The 20,629-nt window shown below is 42.8% G+C and overlaps 1 protein-coding gene across 1 annotated transcript; it reads left to right on the top strand.

Moving 5' to 3' along the window:
• Nucleotides 1-19,550: 19,550 nt before the first annotated feature.
• bhlhe22 (basic helix-loop-helix family, member e22) lies at nucleotides 19,551-20,357 on the top strand. Its single transcript, XM_029529499.1, has one exon. The coding sequence runs from the start codon at nucleotides 19,551-19,553 to the stop codon at nucleotides 20,355-20,357; it is 807 nt and encodes a 268-aa protein (XP_029385359.1).
• Nucleotides 20,358-20,629: the final 272 nt, after the last annotated feature.

Genomic DNA, 20,629 nt, shown 5'->3' with positions numbered 1-20,629 from the left:
GATCTTTGTTCAGTCAAACGTTTTACTGTGGCTGTGGTTGTTGCACGAATGCTGTGGTGAGTGACTCTGAGAAAAGAAAAAAAAAAAAAAAAAAAAAAAAAACCCAACCCTGCCTGTGATTGTGATGCACTCCGTTACAGGGAGGAGCGATGGATAAAGTAGCTAACAGACTACCAAAACCCACTACTCCAGCCTAAATCACATTTCAAAGCATAGAGGAGTCTATTACAGGAAATTAGAAAGGCCTTAGATCTCAACAAGCCTATCCTTCAATTTTATTGAGTCTTCTCAGTAGCCCTTGGTGTATTGCGTATACTTGTCAATAGTAATTCGTCTAAATGTGCTGTGTTGACAAACAGTAGTAAGCATGTATGTGCGGCTCACAATGGTATACACGTGTGTAAATGCAAGTGCGCGCACGCACACACACACTGGTTAGACTTGTCTCCTTGATAGTGCCCTTGGGAACACTAGGAGGGAAAGGTATGAAATGGTTTTAGGTTCATGGTGACGTTCAGACAAACAAATTTACATTCCAGATTTTCAAAACTCCAACCACAAATTCAACACCACAAGTTTGAAACACTTCCTACAATATATGGAGCCTTTTTAGAATATACTTTTATGAAATGATAAGGACAGTAACAATGATAGGAAACCTGAAATGGAGTCACCAGTTAGAGAATCAAAGAAATTAAAGGCAAAGCCATGCTGATGTGGTGTACATGTTAGCAGGAGATATGAGTCTCTGCTGTTAATATTATCTAGCCTGAATGAAGTCAAGTGAATTGGATGTGTACTTTCCCTCAATTATTGCTACTTTCATTTCCCACATGTCCTATAAAGGCAGAAATAATGGTACTTTCTTTTCTTACATCTTACATCGAAATGGCCTGCAGTTTAAATGCAAACAGGACCAACTCCATAGGCTCTTCTTTCATTTGCACGAAATGTAAGCGATAAAGACTCCAGATCTTCTTCCATGTATTCACGCTCCAAACTTAGGCTTCAAACATATCCAGACCCCCACTAAATCCCCTTAGCATTATCAGTGTCTGTCTGTGCATGTAAAGAGCCACTGCTCACAATCCATGTGCATCATGTCAGATGATTTTGTGGTGGCAAATCAATAATGCAACCATAAATTTCATTTAAATAAACATTAGTGGCCTCCTTAATTAAAGAAACCTCATCTGCAATTTGTCAGTGTAAAGAGTGCTGACGCCTTTGATGTTGGTATGAATATTCCTTTTCAGAAAATGAGGCTCTCGCACGATTAGTGCTTATTGTGGCGTTAGCCTTTTCCTATATCCTGTGCAGTTGCCTGAATTTGCAGAGAGCTTGTTGAAAGTACACAGCCTCACCAGATTAAAATCATCTACTGTGCACTGAGGACAATGAGAGGCCATAAAACGAATATGGGGAAACATCATGAAAAATAGCAGGGGGAATATCTAATGAATCTAATCTACATACAAGCAACCTGATCAAATGCTTGAGCAATTTCAAAGGCCATATATCAAACAGTACATGACATTAACATCAAATCAATATCTGGGAGGTTCACACCCATAAGCAATAACACTGAGTATTAATAACCAGCAAGGACATGAGAGATAAATAATAGGCAGAAATATAAAACAACACACCATCATAAAGTGCGATCAGGATCTGACCTGTCCTTGTCAGTGTGCAGCGAACAGCTGCTCATGACCCAATTTCACTCAGATACATAATTCATTTGTAAGCTATATGACTTCCACGCCACTATGAAAATATTCATCAAAACAAGTTAGCAAATCTACTTCAGCAGACTTGCTTACGAGCTATCGTTTCAACATTACAACTGCTTCATTAGTTGGAAGAACAACTCATAAAGGCTTCTCTGACCTAAATAAGTCAAGCTGATCAACACATCGCCCAAGTTGACAGGTTTAAAAGATTCAAGATGGTATAAAAGCTTGACTCATTAACCATGAAGCTAAAACTGACAGAGTGGCAGCAGCTCAACTAATACAAAAAGTAATACAACCTTGTCAGCTAAAATACTTTGAAAATGATATTTCACCTTCAGCCTATCAATCAAACGATGCCAAAACTCCTAAAGAACAGTGAACTGGAAATGTGAAATGGAAATGTTCAACCCTACAAATTAAAGGAAAACTTGAAACTAGACACATTTCAACCAAATATTATTTTCAGGGTTTGTTTCCAACTTCTCACTTAATAAAGCAAGAACACATCAGGTGTGAGTAAAACATTAAGAGTGAACTGTGTTTTACTACCTCAAACTTTTAAAAACTTTTAATGTTTTGGGGTAAAGTCCAAGGGTCTGTCTAACAACTCAATCCGATTCATCTATTCAAAGCTCGAAGGAAATAATAATAATAGAAAATACGTGTTCTCTTCTATGACAAAGAAACCTTAAATGTTATACAAAGAGCAGAGTGAATAAATATATGTGCAGAGTGTAGTGAATAAATTTACATTTACTGAAACACTTTGTATGCAACCGCTTGCATCAACTGAGTACATCTATTCCACAGGAGAAAGCACACCCTGTTCATTCATTTTCACCAAAAACCAGGTTACAGTACAGAGGCAAAAACTGATTAAAGCTCAAGGTATGAAGAAGATAGAATAAGGAAAGCGGAGATCACCCCCATCCCTTATTTGGGACACCTGAAATAGGCCAGAGGCTGATTTCTTCCTATCAGAGGAGTCCCGGGAAGCCTGGGAGACTGGAGGGAAAAGAGGAGAGGAAGGAGGTGGAGGGATGATGGCGGCAGTGGGGGGATTCAGTAGGGGCCTTAAGTGTGCTATCATAGGCGTCTCTTGTGCCTGCCTGCTTTATTTGCAGTAGTCAGGTTAATGAGTCCACCAGCCCACTTGATGTTGAGAGGCCTGCCACAAAGAGCTGCCTCATTAGAGCTTGCCTGGCACACTGCTCTGAGACAAAGGGACATTCACACTACTGAATGCCTTTACGCTCCTCAATGCTGCCAGCCTGCAAGGGCCAACACCATGGCATAGCCCCCTGCACACGTCCTGGCACTCGGCCAGCCACCCCACGACCCTCAGTCTGCCTGGCTGGCTGGACCTGAAGGCTGCCATAGCGCTAGAAAGTGCAACAGTGAAGGAAGACTTCACCAGCCGCAGCCTGCTGTGTGTCAGCGTGTGTGATTTGAAAGGAGCAGGGTGTGTGCAGAAGCCACTGCAGGAAGCCGGCGGACATGCTGCATTATCGATGAATGCGATTGGTTCTCTCGCTCTCAGGGATGTGTGCGCCTGAGCTATTTCCCACTTTGCTTTATCTTTGCATTAGCCACCTGGTCACATTCCTCACTTTGTGAGCAAACAGCCCTCTTCAAAAAACCCATAGCTAACAAGGCAAAACATACGGTACATTCACAAATCATAGTTAAGCACAAATGCTGTCCTGGCCACAAGTATCCAATTAGTCTGACACAATGAATGAAGTACAGTTACTTCAGAGACACGGATCCTCTCACCAGGAGGATCCGTGTCTTGGATACATGCTGCTTTATCAGTCAAGGTGCAGGTCTGACCTATTTAATAAGAGCTAGCAAGGTATTCAAATGTCACTGCTCTGTGCAATTTCATGCTTCACAACCGGAGGCTGCAACATCTGTTTCTATAGGAAAACACGATTGTCGCCATAAATAAAGTAGTTGAACAAATCATATATTTTAGGGAGAAATTCCATGTAGAAAAATCTTGAGTACACTAATAAAGTCATGTAAAATGCAACAGAGCAATTAAGTGATGTCAACAATAAATAAGAAGAACTATAAAATCTGTAGTGTGGCACAACAATGCTGTTAAAGTGTACATGCCAAACTCTATACTTTACTGTTATACATGAAAAAGCTGTGAAATACTTATATCCAAATTGTGAATCTTTTATCCTTCAAATCCTTTCTGTCTCTGTATTTCAAAGCTTAGTCAATGATCATAAATTCACCACAGAGCACAAGATAATACATCACACTTTGCAAAAACACTGTGCAAGGACTCAGGCATACAACCATAAGGTGAGCATGAACAAACACCCATATTTCATGATTGATGCACTGGCAGAGCTCCAGTTCACCACTTCCATGGAAGAAAAAAAAAAGTCGATCTCTCAAGGCTCGGGGTCAGGAGTTAAATATTTTCTGCATACGCAATCCGCTCTTTCTGCCACACTATTTATAGTGCAGGCAGAAACAGCTGAGCTGACTGCAGTGATGTCACTTGTGCTGATGGAATGCTTTGTTCCACAGCGTGTGCGCATGCCACCTGGGTCCGTGCGAGCGGCACGGGGAGGCTTGATGTAGGAGCCAAGATGGCTGACAGTTGTCCCATTTTTCAAGTGTAAAAAACCATCACTATCTTCTTCAACCAGGCTCCCCACAGCCCCAAATACTCCACATAACCTTATAGAAGCATTCATCCCTCTGTCATGGCTCTGTCTATTAGTGTCATGAAAGATATCAGTATTTGTGGCTGCCATTGAGAGCTGAGCACTCATGCTGGAGTTGGGTAGCATCAGGGTAACCACACACTGCAGCTGAATGGGAGAAAATGACAGAAAGGGACTTAAGGCATTTAACTGTTGTCGCTCTGTGCATAACATGCATATGGCTGAGGCATTGAAGAAGTGCTATACCCATATATATTTTTAGCAAGCCTTTGGGCTTCTTTCAGTGTCCCTAAAAGAGCCTGGTTGCCTGGCAACCATTATTGTTGCCATGGAGATTCAGTGTTGGCAGCTGCTGCAATCAGCATTAACTCAAGGCACATATTCTCATTCCGATAGTCAGGCGATGGGAAGGCAACTAGGACACACAGTCAGAGAGGGATAGTAATCAGAGTGAAACATATGCTCATCCATTACTCGCTGCATTAATACAATTATATCAAAAGAAATTTATGGCTCTGCTTTGGTGCAATGATCACATTGCAGGCGGAGGCATAAAATTCCACCTCATAACAGATCCCCACTTTCATTTCATAAATGGCAGCAGGTTGTAACACAATGGAAGACAATGCCATTTTGCCTCTGACATAAACATACCTGTTAAAAACTGTGTTTATTTATAGTCACATTAGAAAGCAGACATTTGTCTCAGTTTTCTTTGACAAAATTAGGGAGAAAAAAATATGTGAGAAGATGTGTACACACTCCCATTGTAAGGGATAATAATAGCTAATAATACAATAGTGCCCTGCTGTGAAATGTAGAAATAGGACATTTAACAATGCTGTTTACATATTAAATCAGTTCTTGGGGGACCTTATTGCACAGTGAACTGCACACCATCTGGGAGACAGTAAGGGATATATTTAGTTATGAATTTTAGATCAAACTGCATTTGCAGAAGCTCTCTTCATTTTGACCTGTTGGGGGGGATAAGTGATATTTACCTCTTTTAACTCTACATATGGGTATGTGTCCGTGCCCAGTGGAACAGTTGCAGCCCTGCTGAGAGTAGGCACACACAGAGATCATAATAGCAGTTATTTCCTCTCTGGGTTTTTCCAGGACCCAGCTCTCTCCTTCACATCACTGTTGACATCACAGAGATATGTGGGGATAAAGAGGCAGAGAAAAACAATAACAGACCCATTGACCCCCATTTCATAAATTTTGGAGGTATGGGAGAAATCCACTTAGGAGCCAGGAAAAGACCTGCTGATTTGGCCTGAATAGGCTTTTTATGAGGGAACAGTGGAAGTGCAGCAAAAGGTCCTGACTTCTGCCATTTCTGAGCGTGGATACTTCTCCAACTGATAGTGCAGATTTACATCTAACCTCTTCTGCTCCTTGGCTGCAATGCAATGCAGAACTCTATCTCAAATCAGAGCCAACTGGATAAGTCTTGAATGCAACTACTGAACAACACATGAGTCTACAGCACCTTGAAAAATCTGCCATTTGATCATATCATTCCTGCTTCACCTATTTTACAGAAAACTAACCATGACTAAGCAATGCAAGGCAGTGGCACCACAAGTTATTAGAGCAAAATTATTTGTAAAGGCATGAGCACCTGCGCGCAGAATAAATTCATTGATTTGTTTCACACAATAATCACTTAATGTGCACACAAGAAGAATAGGAGTTTTTAAAAAGTTTCAAAAGGGCTGTAAATACATCTTTCACAAATCTAGCTCAATCTGTTGATCTTTTAAGCTATTTTAAAGGCAACAGGTTTTCTTACGACAACCTTTAGAACGCATACTCAGTTAAAACTAAAAAATTCCTTGGGTTAATAGTTCTGTGAATTTCCTCTCTCTTCCAGCTTAATTGCCCTACATGAGCGAAACATGGCTTTGGGAGTCAGACATGATGATCTCCTGGCATAAGCATTAGAATGGAGGCTCACCTTGCTTTCTCTGGATGCTGCTGGTTGACATTTAACATCACAGAGAGAGGGGAGGTGGAGAGCCAGGTGCCCTACATGCACATTTGACCCCCTGCTAATGTCAGAGGGGGAAGGTCCCACACGCTCATCCTTGCTTCGCTCACACAAAACACTACAAGGGTGCAAAGAACAGAGTATCAATCTCAGCGGTTGCAGAAAAGGATGCAGTTTTCCTGAGAAAAAATATTTATGTTGTGAGATGCAAAAGGCATCCAAGATATCATAATCATTAACAACACATCCTTTTTTTTTTTTTTTTAGTGGACAGGGATTTAGGATAAGGTCTCTGCTGTATGATGTACAGTCAAGTTTGCATTGGACTTGGAAAAAATAAATTGCTGCATAATCCTTAAAAACATTGGTCAAAAAATATTTGTGATATCTCAATGTAATTTTGGAATGTTGCAATGCCTAAATGTACCTTAACCAAGTCAAATTACAAACTGCCTGCACAAAAATCATCACAAGAGATTCCTGTTTTCAACAGTTCATACATTCTTCTATGAAATTACAGATGGCGTTGAATGTGTAAATTTAACAGCAATTAAGGCAAAGAGATTGGAGTAAAGGGGATTTTATGCTGAGCGGAAAAGAAAACGTCTGTGGAATGAGAGAAGATGCACACTGGAGGACACTAAAAAAAAAAAAAAAAAAAAACAGCTAGCAGGCCTGTAACCCGGTGCAGATGACCTGGTTTTGCTTGCACGCAACCATGAAAAAACAACTGCTGTTTGGTGTTCGATGTTAGCTTGGGGAGCGTGCTGTCCCTGCTCAGCCTAAACAGGCACACGTTAGCATCAGGAATAGTTTGACAAAAAAATAAGAAAGAAACAAAATTGCAATGAGGTCATATCATGAAAGAAAGCAGAATCAACATCTACTGGGTTGTCCCCTAATTCTGATGTCTATTCACTGCAGGTCAGGACTCAAGGCACATATAACAGAACCCGCATAATCATCTTTTAGGAATACAGATTACACAGGATGTAATTTTGCAGTTGAATGCCTAAAATCTTGTATAATTCCAGTTATAGAGGTGTAGGAATATAAATTTGAGTATTAATAAAGAACAAAATGCAAAAAATAATAAAAGAAGATGCCTAACTACCTGAATAAACAACAACTTATTGCTGACAGCTATTGCTATTGTGGTGTCATCGTTCTAATGACAACCACATGTGCTTTGTTGTACATGTGATGTTTTATATATTACATTTTAAAGACTGACATAGGTTTGGAATTGATTTGCCTCTAAAAGCAATTTCACTCCCTGACAAAACACCAATAATGATAGAACGAACAGTTTTTTAATTAAAATAATTATTTATGAAAATGGCTGGGCATTGATACATGCAGAGGTTGCATTATGATATATGCGATGTTAATTATACATGAACATAAAACAATCAGACAAAATTATGAGAGAAAACTTCTAAATATTCCACTGCTTAATGTTGACAGTAAAATCATAATATCTCTGTTTAAACTGTGGAAATACACATCAAGACCTCTCGCTCTGCAAGTATGTTTACCTGTCTGTGTTGCTGATGCATCAATAGATTGAGCACCTTTTGATTTCAGCCATTCAGCCTTTTTTAACTTCCCAACAAGCGTATTCAGGAAGGATTACTGATTTTTACCAAACTGTGGATGAGTTTGGTAGAAATTCGTAATCAACTAAACACAACACAGGAGGGGGAGAAAACCCCCAATGCTGGTAATGTTGCTGCTTTGTTTACATACATGGATAAAATACTCAACATACATAAACTTCAGTAAAAAAAAAAATAAAATAAATAACAATAATAATAATAATAATAATAACTAAATAAAAATCCTATATTTGAATCAAATTATGATTAGAGGAATTTTGTTTTAAAAAAATTTAATCATACTAATTACTGGAAGATTTCATAGAAATGTATTTCAATTTTTGACAAATTACTGATAAGCTAAAATTCTTATAATAATAATTATTATTATTATTATCATCTTCTTAAAACAGCATACAGGTACATTTTATGTTGAACGTAAACATAGTACAAAGAGGAAGACCGTTTAGGTTGTGTGGGGTTGGGGGGGGAAGGCCTGCAACATGATGCAAAATAAAAAAATATATAAATAAATGAAAGGGGGCTGATAGAAAGGCTGCGGTTATTAAAGCATCTCGTTGTTTAAACCGATCTAACTGCCGCAGTCACCAGCCTGTAGCAGCATGGACACATTTCCCTACAAGCTCATGCATTTTCCTTTCGATTCTGCTCCCCAATTCGTAACACCTACCCTCAAAAAGACAAACACCGATGCTTGTTAGGGATCTTTAATGCCCACAAGTAGCTTTTCAAAAGAAATCCACGCAGCTCATTTTCGCTGGTGGCTTGTGTAACATGAAGGTGATGTGTGTTAATTGTGCAGTGGGTCTGTTTCATGTGGCCAAGCTGCTGGAGAAGGCCCGCTTTAGGATTTTCTTGTCACCAGAATCCCTGAATAGCTCCTGTAAGAAATGCACATGGACACTGGACAGCGTTTCGATGTCGCCTCACTCCTGGCTTTGCACTTGTTCGCAGAGATTCCGCGCAAATGAAGGGCGTTTCGTTTCCAGCAGCCTCGGAGCGTTTCGATGTTAGATAGTGCGCCGACATGATTTTCTGCAGTTTGGTCAGATGTGTTGAGTCGCTGTGCAGGCGGTTTACCCCCCTTTTATTTGTCCTCTGTCCAACGTGTCATCGTGCGGCAGAAATCCCATCCCGGATATATTTTGTTTTTGTTTGTTTTTTTTTTCCAAAAGAAGAGCCCAACAGATGGACGAGGTGCAGTTTAATAATAAGTCCACACAGTCCTGCGTGTTTCCATCCGCCGGCTGACTGAAGCTCACAGCCCTCAACTTTCCCCATTAGGCTGCAACTTTTACAAACTTCCACCTCTGCCTCAATGATGGAATTTGCCTCAGCAGCCACTAGTTATTTCTTTCTCTCTCCCCACTTGGTTTCCCCCTTTCACGTTCCCCACGCTCACCCCAGGTTTCCTCCAGCGGAGGGGCACGGTGGCTGCCCCTTGATTAATAAATGTTTATGTGTTTTGAAGTGCGGGACAAAAGGGGGGTGGCCTGTGACCTCTAGGAGCCCCGACCTTGTGCGGGTTCATTGTGAGGCTCTGGGAAAGAGGCTTTGGGACGGAGACCCCGGGCCACTGACCCACACACATCCCGTAGTCCTGCCATTCATTTGCGCACCGCTGCATGTCGCCCCGCAGCTCCCATTGTTTCAGGGGGGAACAATAGCGTCTCCCCCACCACCCCTCACCCGCCCCCCAGAGAAAAAGCAGCTTTGAAACTTCCCTCTATATGAAGCCTGATGCAAACCCCGACAGACTTTCTCTCCAACCCCTTTAAATGAAGAATTACAATGTTGACAAAACGCTAACACTGTTAGTGGTGTGTTCACCCACGTTGCATCACACACCGAGGTTGCATCATGGCACTGACTGGGTTCTCGCAGCCGTTAAAGGCCACAACTGCAACAGAGTGAAACAATAAAACTGTGAAACTGTCAAAGAGACACTGGGATGGGCTGAGAGAAGGAGAGGACCCGGGGAAAAAAGTAGACCGTGAATAACACCTACAGGCTATTTCTGATGCTGGAATCTGATATGTATTAATAGACTGGAGGTAAGCAGGCTTTAGGAGACCTGAATGTTCCGCCTTGACTACAGGGTTAGTGAGGTTACTCAAATGACATCATCCGTGGGGCCCTGGTTCAGATTGGATCTTTGCCTGGGAGTCAGTCACTGCAGGAAGTGGAGGGGATACAAACGAGCAGTGCGGGACTGCCACTTGCTTCAATCAATTACTGCCTCAGTGTTGAACACCCGACCAAGATTCTCTGAACTACAGAGCCTCGGTCCTCCTGCATGTTAAAACCGGCGGAGCAGAAAGAGCTTAAATGTCAGAGAAGTGTGCGGGCAGAAATACAAAATGTTTAACAGGAAAAAAGGAAAGAACGTGAGCGCTTTAAAGAATAGGCGCAGGCCCGTGACTCCATACAAAGCAGAGAAACCCAGAAACCTCAGCTTTGCTGCTCCGTTTATCTGGGCAGCCTTCACATACAATGAGACCAACATCCTACAGAAAGTGAGCAGGAATCCAGCAGCCCGCTGCTTGAAACTGCAACGCGTTAATGGACCTTTCAAGACAAACGGCATTAAACATGATTAATTGTGGCCGACAAGGCGACGATCCAACTGCACATATTATCCTAATGTAGAGCTGCACTAGATTATAGAATAGTTATTGCTGCACATATAAACTACGGCAGCCCCGCAGTAGCTGTGGCATTGGACTGCGCACCGAGAGTCACAGTAGCAGCTACAACGCGCATGAAATAATCATAAAGCTGTAACAATAATATAATAAATACTTCGGATTTTTCCAGAGCGCGTATTTGCGCGTCCGCTGCGAGCGAGCGCGCATTTGTATGTATAAATGCTCGTGTGCGCGCGTGAGCGTGCGAGGAGAGAGAGAAAGAGAGAGAGTGCGCGCGCGAGAGAGATTTTACTCATTGTAATGCACAGAACGACCTGCCCTCTTTTGAAAAAAAAAAAAAAAAAAAAAAAAAGGCGAGAAAGCGCAGCCATGCTTTGCAGAGGCTACAGCATCGCTCTCATTGGTGCTATCAGCTTCTCGCCAAACGGACTCTTTGCTCGTCCGCCGAAAAGGACCCGGGAATACAAGCGACTGCCTCCATGATGTAAACATCTGCAGTGAACTAACGCCGGGAGAATGAAGTGAGGACGGATAAATATAAGCGGAGCTCGGTGCACCATATGGCGGGGACCGTGTCACGGTGAGTATCTGTTTGCTTTCTGTTCCGAGTCCTCAGTTAGACCCGTATTGTGTTTGACTTCAGCTTAGGCCTATTTGAGCACATCTGAAGAGGGCAGTGATCGGTTTGTGTGTTTAGGTGAACGGGGCAGCTCGCTTCCCCGGTGCTCTCTGCACTTGCCATTGTTAATTGCGAGCTTTAGGGAATAACCCCCCCTACCCCCCACCCCCCGGTAGGAGAGCGAACAAAAAAGGCGACAGGAGCAAACCTCGCGTTTTATGTCGACGTTTGCACGATCAGTAAGAAGGATAAGGAGGACGGTGCGCTTCTGAGCCGCGTCGTTTGTCCGTTGCGCGGTGCTTCAGGACAATGGGGGTCGTGTTGCTGTTGGCAGCACAGAGAGAGCACAGAGGGACCCGAAATATGGTGACGTCTTGCACCGCACGGGATGAAACGATGGCCGAGGCGAGATCTCGCCCGGTTTTAAGGGATGGGGACGTTTCGGTCTAAAATGGCGATTCCCTTTGTTTCTACATCTCCTCTCCTCCAGATTCTAGCGAGTGGGCAATGCACCGTGATTACCATATCTGCAGCCCGCGCCTCTTCGTTCCCAAAGCCTGCTTTCACACGGGGGGTGTTTTTGCGCTTTAATGGTTAAACAGGGCTATCAGATGCAGAATGGGCTCCGGTACGGTGAGCTCAGGAGCTCCGTCAGGCTCAGATTGAAGGCAGGTATGCGCCTCCTCATAGATTAGACAGCACTGACTTCATTTCGACTGAAGCAGTTTTAGGCTGCATTAGTAGATATGCTAATCAATAGATTCTCTCCAGTCTGCATCACTGCACTTTTAACTGGGTTAGAATTACATTGATCTCGGATCTGTGTCAGTCCCCAATACAGTAAGATAATGACATGGAAGTAATTTAATCGAAAAATGCAAATCCAACCACAAAATGTCCTGCACTCTGCCATCATTTAGTGTTTACGTTATTTAAACCCGAGATGACACTTACAGTCCAACAGTTTACTGGGTGTCACTGACTTAAACTCTCGTTTGAAGGATTAAAACGAGTTGCAGCAAAATACAGTATCTGTGCACTCACATCGAACAGCAGGTTCAGGATGACAGAAGCATCCCTCCCTCATCCCTGTGAGTGTGTGTGTGTGTGTGTGTGTGTGAGTTTGTCAATGTGTGCAGGGGAGGGTGCATGTGCGTATGCCCGTGCATGAGTGTGAGTCTGTATTTGTAAGTGTGTGTAGTGTTCTATCTCTCTCCCTCTTTTTTCTTTTTTTTTTTGAATAGTGCAATGTTGCATAACCGTTCACAGCCAATGCCAAATTTAGGGCTTCACAATTTGCGGGGCCATTGTTGGCATTTCCTCCGCGGCCCGTGTTAGGCTACACACACACACACAAATGTATACATACATACATACATACATATACATACACATATATATATATATATATATATATAGAGAGAGAGAGAGAGAGTGAAGGGGGAGAGAGAGAGAGAAGGAGACCGGGTTCAGCAGTCAACTGCAGAACTATTAACACATTTCGGCGACAATCTTTAATTCACTGGGAAGCCGTCAATTTCCCTTCCTAGTTTCAAGGACACAGGGTAGTGATCCAGGAGGACGCTGGGTAATATAGAGGAACATCTGTTTGCCTGGTGACGTCAGCATCCCCAACCCTCCCTCCCAACCCCCCTCATCCCAATCCTCTTGTGCTGAAGGCAGATGCCTCATTTGTTTGGCTGGAGCACCATTAATCCCAAAGTCAGAGGAAAAGACTGGACGGAGAGATATCGGTCCCATTTAGGCGGTGTCGGTGCTGGGCTCCGGTTTCGGTGTCAGTTTGCTGCTCCTGGACGCATAGAGGCTGTAAGGCAGAGCCCCGCTGTGCTCAGGACACCCGCAGTTTACCGAGGCTCTTCGACTACCCCATTTGCGATTTGCGGCAGTTTTAACCTGTGACCCGCAAGTAGAGGCTGCAGGCTTGTGTGGCTCTGTTTGTGTGTATGTGCTGGGAGAGAAAAAAAAACTCCGTGCGTTATGAGACTAAGAAAATCAATAATTTGGACGTGGACAGTGACTTTTTTCTGTTTCGCCGATGAACACATCAGTGTGGAATATTTGATTGTCATCTGCAGCCCAATAACCAGTGAAGTTCATGACGCATTTTTCTCTTTTCTTTTCCTATAGGTGCATTATGGGATAATGGAGGACTTTTAAGCTTTCTGCAGTTTTTGGACAAAGCAGTCGACGGACACAAATCAAACGGAGTCCTTTTTCGGGACGTATACTCGTTTTACCCGCAAAGCTACCTGCTGGCATTATTTTGCGTTTAAGTCCTTCCTATAAGTTAACCAGCTCTTCTCCAATTCTGTGTTTTTTGTGGGGGTTTTTGTTGTTGTTGGGTTTTTTTTTTATTTATGTATATTAAAAAAAAATATATATATATATATATAAGGTAGGCCTGCACAACAACCAGGAGAGGATTTGATCTCTTTGGACCCTGCGAGAAGCTTGGGATTTTTTTTTTTTAATTTCCATTTCTGGTTAAAGCCGCCATCCCTAAACCGTTTTAGTCACACAACACAGGCCTCCAACAGAGGCTACAAAAATAATCCGGTTTTCATAATCACACTTTTTAGGAAAAGGTTGCAGGTGTTGGCCGTTTCCAACTGTAGAGTGAACGCAGTTGGTGAACGGAAACGCATATCCGTACACACAAGTGCACTCACAAGCGCGCACACGCGCACACTTACACGCATACAAACCACACACACGAGCGGGCTGTGTCTCTCCGTGTTCACAGCGGACCTTGATTTAATGTCTTACAATTAAGGCACGCGGTGAATGCCAAGAGATGATCCCTCTTTCTTCAGATCTCTACACACCACGTCGCTTTACTGTTGTCACACTGAAAAACACTACTGCTGTCGCCCTCAGTCCGGGTTTGCTTCTGTCGTTTCCAACTGTATTGTATAAATAACTGTTTCTTTCTCATAATTTCCAGGAAATAAAATAAATAACACAACGATTTTTAAAATTCTGTTTTTTATGTGAACATGCATGTGATGGCTTCTGTGTCAGTGCGCGCTTAAGTGTGTCTATTGAGGTGTGTGTGTGTGTGTGTGTGTGTGTGTGTGTGTCGGTGGGAGCTGTCCATCCACGCACAGGCTGCCCGGAGCGCTGTCCACCTTCTGTGGTGCTGAAATTTACGCACCACCAATGAACCTTTTGTTTCACTCATCTGCAGCGCAGGAGCAGAAATAGCTCGACTATATCTTTGAAGTGCAGGAATGCAGCTCAGCTCCTCGACAAATGATATATATATATATATATATATATATGTACGGATATGTAGGCGAGGATGTTGGAAGACAGAATGGGAAAAAAACACCCTACTTTAAAGCAGCTACTGCATATGGCAGTTAAAACCCAAAAGAATCTGCAAATGGGCTGACAGTATATCTGCACTCCACTGTGGTTCAACTCGTTGAGTTTTATTTTATACTAATACAGGCAACTAATAAAAGGGAAAGACTGCTCTGATAACATCTAAATGATTCTTGTTTGGACTGTTGAGCAGATCTCTGGAAACATGTGAACATCTCGCAGAAATAATCAAGTGTTCATGTTCGCCGTGAAGCAGCTCTATTTTCACCTTTTTGCAATAAGCTAAAAAGCCTGTGCACGATGAGGGTAACAAATTTGATTTGATTAGCGTCATAGACTGGGTAACTCTGAAGGTACGAGCTCATATGTCCGACTAAATTAATGTGGAGATTTGTTAATGTACAAAAAAGAAAAACCCTGATGACTAGAGTCCAGTAGAGTGTTGTGGCATTTTCTCCAGCAGAAACAGCACAGACCTGTCATAGTGCGCCTCCTAGTGGCCCCAGTTGGCACTGCATCTCCTATCATGGAGGAGAAGGTTGAGTTTGGGACATGACAGAAACTGTCAGACTTTGAAACCTCTCACCAGCTAAGCTATGATTTATATTTAATTCATTGCATTTGTTTATCTTGTCATCCAGCACTGCACATTTGTTTGTATTACACGGAGAAATACATAGCTTCCATTTTGCACAAGCTGACAGCGCACAATAATCAGATCGTGATTTATGCCACGACTCTGTGCATATTATTGTTGATAATGACAAGGGTAGTGACGGATGAGGGGAGAAGAGCCTGATGGGGGTGGGCGATTTCAACCTCTCATATATTTTGATTTCCTTGGATCTTTCAAATTAGCAACATGAAAAATCAAAAAACAACGATGGCAACAGGGTGAAGAGTTCAGATGTGTGAATATAATTAATATATTCAAATTCTGTTAAGTACTAACTATACAGACTGTGAGAAAAAAAATCCATATACAATCCCGTTGATAAAATGTTTTTTTATGACGATAGATGACTATTGATTGACAGCTACAGCAGTGCAATCATTTACACCCCTGACTTTATAAGTGTTGGAGCGAACTTTTTAAAAATGAAGCTTGTTTGCCTGCAGAATAACTGGATCGGTCCCGCATGTCATGTTATGAATATTGTAGACTGGTGGGTCTCGATGTAGGGCACCACATGACCAAATTGAAATTTCATATCACGACTTTACAGCCAGAGAGTCTGGCATCCACTGATAACCAAAATCTTCAAAGTTGAATGAAATCCACAAGGCTGCCTCGCCTGCCATAGCGCATGTTCATCATGCTCATAGCTCTGCCCTCAGCTCCCCGAGCGGGAACTGCAGGGACTCCACATTGCAAGTCACTGACTGCCCTCTAGTGGTAGTGGAGTCATGGTAATGGTTATGTTGTCTTGGGAATACCTTCCTAAAGGACTGTGAATGAATTGAGCACTGAAATACTCAACATGCAGTAAGATCCTGTCCAGCAAAATCCAACACACTGTAGTTAATGTTTTTGTGGGACTATGTTTGTCTGGTGTGGTCTGAAAAGATTCATGCCCCTATATAGTATAAATCCTACTGTGTTCGGAGGTTTAATTCATGGTTAGGCTGTATAAAGCACTACCTGACAAGCTCCTATGTCTGAATTTCTTTTACCGCAACCTCAATTGATGCATGCTTTTTTTTCTCTCACAATTTTGCCTTCATGGTCTCTTTATTACCAAAGTGCTGACGGACTGTGGTTGTAATGGCTGAGGCACTGTCCTGGCCCATCTTGTCTCATTAGCTGGACCTGATTGGCCATGAAGGTGTTCTCTTGCTGTCTCAGGATAAAGTGACTGTCTCTGCCACTCGTTAGATCATAACTTCTCAAGTATGCTGCCCCTGATGGCCTCTCATGGAGCCGGAGCAGAGAGACTGAACATACGCTAATTGAAATATGCTCGAAAAGGGGTAAAACAATGACCTTGACTGTGTCGAACAAAGTGCTGGAGTGCTTGTGATTCAGCTGTGAAAATCTATTTGATTCTAATATTGAGGACCAAGAAGGTAAACTTAAACTTGAAGACACATACGCTTTGCTTCCTCCTGGTTTGCTTCAGCCTTTTGCTGATTTTGCATCTCTTTGAGTATTTGTGGGGTTTTTAATCTTTTTTTGTGTTCTTTTTGTGTTCCCTAGAGGGAAACATAGAGCAGAAGCAAGGTAAGGGCTATGATATATAATAAAAGTGATCAAAAGTTTTGATAATGTTAACCATGTAACTATAGTGTCCCATTTTTGGACCTTAACCTTTTGCTAACAATTGCCACATTCCCAATTTCTTCATACTTGCTTTCATTTGGTGTCTTGTCGTGGTTGTTTTGCATCACTTTGTATGCATTTGATTAGTATTCCATACAAATTAATGTCTGTTCTTGAAAATTTTGTGGATACATCCATATATGTTGTAAGAAAAACAGTAGGTAGGGAATGTTGGAATTGTAAAAGACCCAAGGTGAAAGGTCACCTTGGGCCCCTGTGGCAGTGCTCAACGGGCCCAGTGAGTATCCTTTCATGTCATTTTTGAAAACCAATACATGAGGGAGAAGGAACTTAATTTTAAATAATATAATTTATTAATGTTAGCGATTATTTAATTCTTATCAGAAAATATTTTTCTCTATCCAGAGAGCTGATTCAAAATCACAAATAAGTCAATACTGTTTGTTATTCAGGTACAATCTGACTGACTGAACTTCTGTGTTTGAAGACGCAGGTCATGAACTCTTGACATGAAGATAATTAAATAAAGATGTCTAGACTTAATTTTCCAAGATACAATAATTTTACAGAATGTCACAAATCTTGTGATCTCCATTGGGTAGTTTGACACAACGGAGGAGATGGTCCAGACCACGGATGACTATGTTCCATTCCTGCTAAATAATATATATTTAATATGTCCCCCAAGGTACCCTCTCAATGGGTGAAAAAAAACCATGGCATATTCAATTGGCAGGGTTCAGTCATAATCATGGATAAAAATTCCCTTTATGTAGGTAGCACATGCTGTGGTAACTGGCCCCGGTAACTTTATAGGAAGTGGAGGGAGACATTTGTCACCAATATTCTGCAGTTAGTGCCCACAAATGGCTTCAAAGGAAGAGTAATTACCACAATGGCATTTTGTGTAGAGACTCAAGTTTCTGAGGTGAAGAAGACAATGTCAGTTAAATAGTCTGTGACACTGAAGTGTTGTGTGCTGTTGAGTTCCCTGGGCTATGGTGAATTTAAGTGATACCTATGGAGATATGTTATTACTCTTCTAGAGCAGCTCAGAGGTAAAACTTTAAAGCCCACAGCTTGTTCCCCACAGACGGCTCTGCTTCCTGCCAACTGTTCACCTCTTATGAACCAGTCTAACCCAGACTTTTTCTATTTTTCTTATGAAGGTTCACTTTGGTGTTATCATTTAGGATTGTTCAGCGATTTGCCAGAGATTGGCTGAAAAACCAAACAGTTTTATATGTCAAGCTCCAAATACACTTAAAAATAACAATAATAATAATCATGTATCGTGAATAGCTGTCTTCAAAACTTAATGGATGTAGTTTGAAAGTGAAATTTATGTGAACATGCAAAGCCAGTTTTAACAGGCTGAGGCAAATTCCTGACAAAGAGTAAAACTAATTTTTTACTTCTATGCTCACTCCAGCAATTACATGAAGCTTTATCATGCTTTTTTTTAGATATATATATTGTTTAGAGTTGTCTTAGGAAGGAAGACTTTCAATGTTTTGCCTTGATTGGGAAAACAACATGCATCTGGTAATTATGGAATGCCAAAGACGTGATGGGGTAAAAAAAAAAAAAAAAAGGGAGGAAATTGCACTTGGTTGTTGACTGATGAGGTTTGACTTTCGGTTATAGCTGCGCTACACCATTCAACCCAGTAGATGGCAATATGAGCCATCTTATCGGTAATATTTGGGAAACTATTACTGGACCTCAGATTTTAAGTACAATGGTGATACATACAATTTCACGTTTTAACTTTAAGCCATTCCGAGGGACGATTTACATAAACCCAAAAGCTGTAAGCAGGAAATCTGAAATAAATATTATTTACGTTATATCAGCAACTCAGGTCTGTGAATGTCTCCTCACAAGTTCGTAACAGTGTTCCTGGTGAAAGTTTGGTGTCATAGTGAAGAATGGGGCTGACAAGAAGAGACAAAAAGAAACAAAAGCTACTGAGCAAACAAAGCAGATAGCTGATATGACCTGAGATGATTATCTCCTAATATGGAAATAGTCCGACGAAACTCAAATGTTTCTATGATTCAAAATGTTTTTCTTGAGACACACAAAAGTTAATCACACAGACACAGATGGGTGAAGCTGGCCATTTGAGGATCTGAAGGATTTCACATCCCAACATTATTGAGGTTCAACCACACGCGCGCACACACACACACACACGGAGAGATCAAGTGCACACGGTATTGTTTGTCATCGTTTAAATGCCATTAATTAAAGCGTTAACCTGATTGGGTGGAGAGTGAAGGGTGGTGGTGGGGAGGGGGGGCTGCTCTGTCCCAATAGGCAATCCTTTTTAATAACCCGCCTCGAGATAATGATGTAAAAAGACTCAGGCGTCTTGTGCGTAACGAGGATGATCGTGGAGACTCAGTGAAGGTGAATCAGACAGAGAGAGAGAGGCAGGAGGGAGCAGCACTTATTACTGAGGCTCCTGCTCGTCTCCGCACCTCACTGACAAGTCCGGCCATCCCGCAACTTCACCGCAGACACGCAACTCCAGCCGCAAAGGACGAACAGAGGAAGAAACTCTCCAGAGTTTCCTGAAGGGACCGTAGCGGAACCCGCAAGACTATGGACAGGAGGATGAACTTGAACGGCGGCGCAGCGGACATTTTTCACAAAACTCTGAGCGCCGTGTCCACCAAAAAAATGGACCCTTTCAGGTCGTCAGCCGGCATCGAACTGCCAGCCAGAGACCGCCAGTCACCCATCAGCTGCTTCGACCAGGCCGATCCAGACCCGATTCAGCCGGGAGGACTGGCGGGAGGTAGAGGGGGGCCCCTGGGTCTGCCGACCGGATCTTTGTGCGTCAAGTACGGCGAGAGCGCCAACAGGACCTCGGCGGCGGAGAGCAGCGGCGGAGAGCAAAGCCCCGACGATGACAGTGACGGCAGGTGTGACATGGTCCTGCTGACCGACGGGCGGACGGTGGCCGCGGGGAAAGCAGAAGGAGGTAAGAAAACCAAAGAGCAGAAATTACTGAGGCTAAACATCAATGCCAGAGAAAGACGACGGATGCACGATCTAAATGACGCGCTGGACGAGCTCAGGGCGGTCATCCCCTACGCGCACAGCCCGTCAGTGCGGAAACTCTCCAAAATTGCCACTTTGCTGCTCGCCAAAAACTACATCCTCATGCAGGCGCAAGCGCTGGAGGAGATGAGAAGGCTGGTGGCGTATCTCAACCAGGGCCAAGCCATCTCTGCCGCCTCGATACCGGCCACCACTGCCCTCGCAGCTCCCGGCTTAGGCGCATACGAGCAGCCGCCTGGATATCCCTTCTCCACCGGGGTGGCCGCGTCCTCCTGTCCCGATAAATGTGCCCTATTCAACAACGCCACCTCCAGCCTCTGCAAACAGTGCACTGACAAGCCTTAACTGCGACGACAGAGACTCGGGGAAGCACACGAGAGAACCGAAACCACTTTTCAGAACACTTTTGGAGAGGAAACCCTGCGAGGCCACTGTTGGCGAAGGCAGTAGGCTTAGAGACAAAGAAGTAATGCCGACGAATACTTTTATAATATTTAGCCTACTAAATGCATTCAAAACGCTTTTTGTTCAAACAATACTTGATTGTGTATATAAAATCATCCTTAAAGTGCTGGTATGAATGACAGTGAAGACCAAACAGAGTCCAGTCGGCCTGT

Source organism: Echeneis naucrates, chromosome 20 (genome assembly GCF_900963305.1).
Source record: "Echeneis naucrates chromosome 20, fEcheNa1.1, whole genome shotgun sequence".
Taxonomy (NCBI): domain Eukaryota; kingdom Metazoa; phylum Chordata; class Actinopteri; order Carangiformes; family Echeneidae; genus Echeneis; species Echeneis naucrates.
The sequence above is the reverse complement of the archived record's forward strand: the minus strand, read 5'-3'. Positions and strand labels throughout refer to the sequence as shown.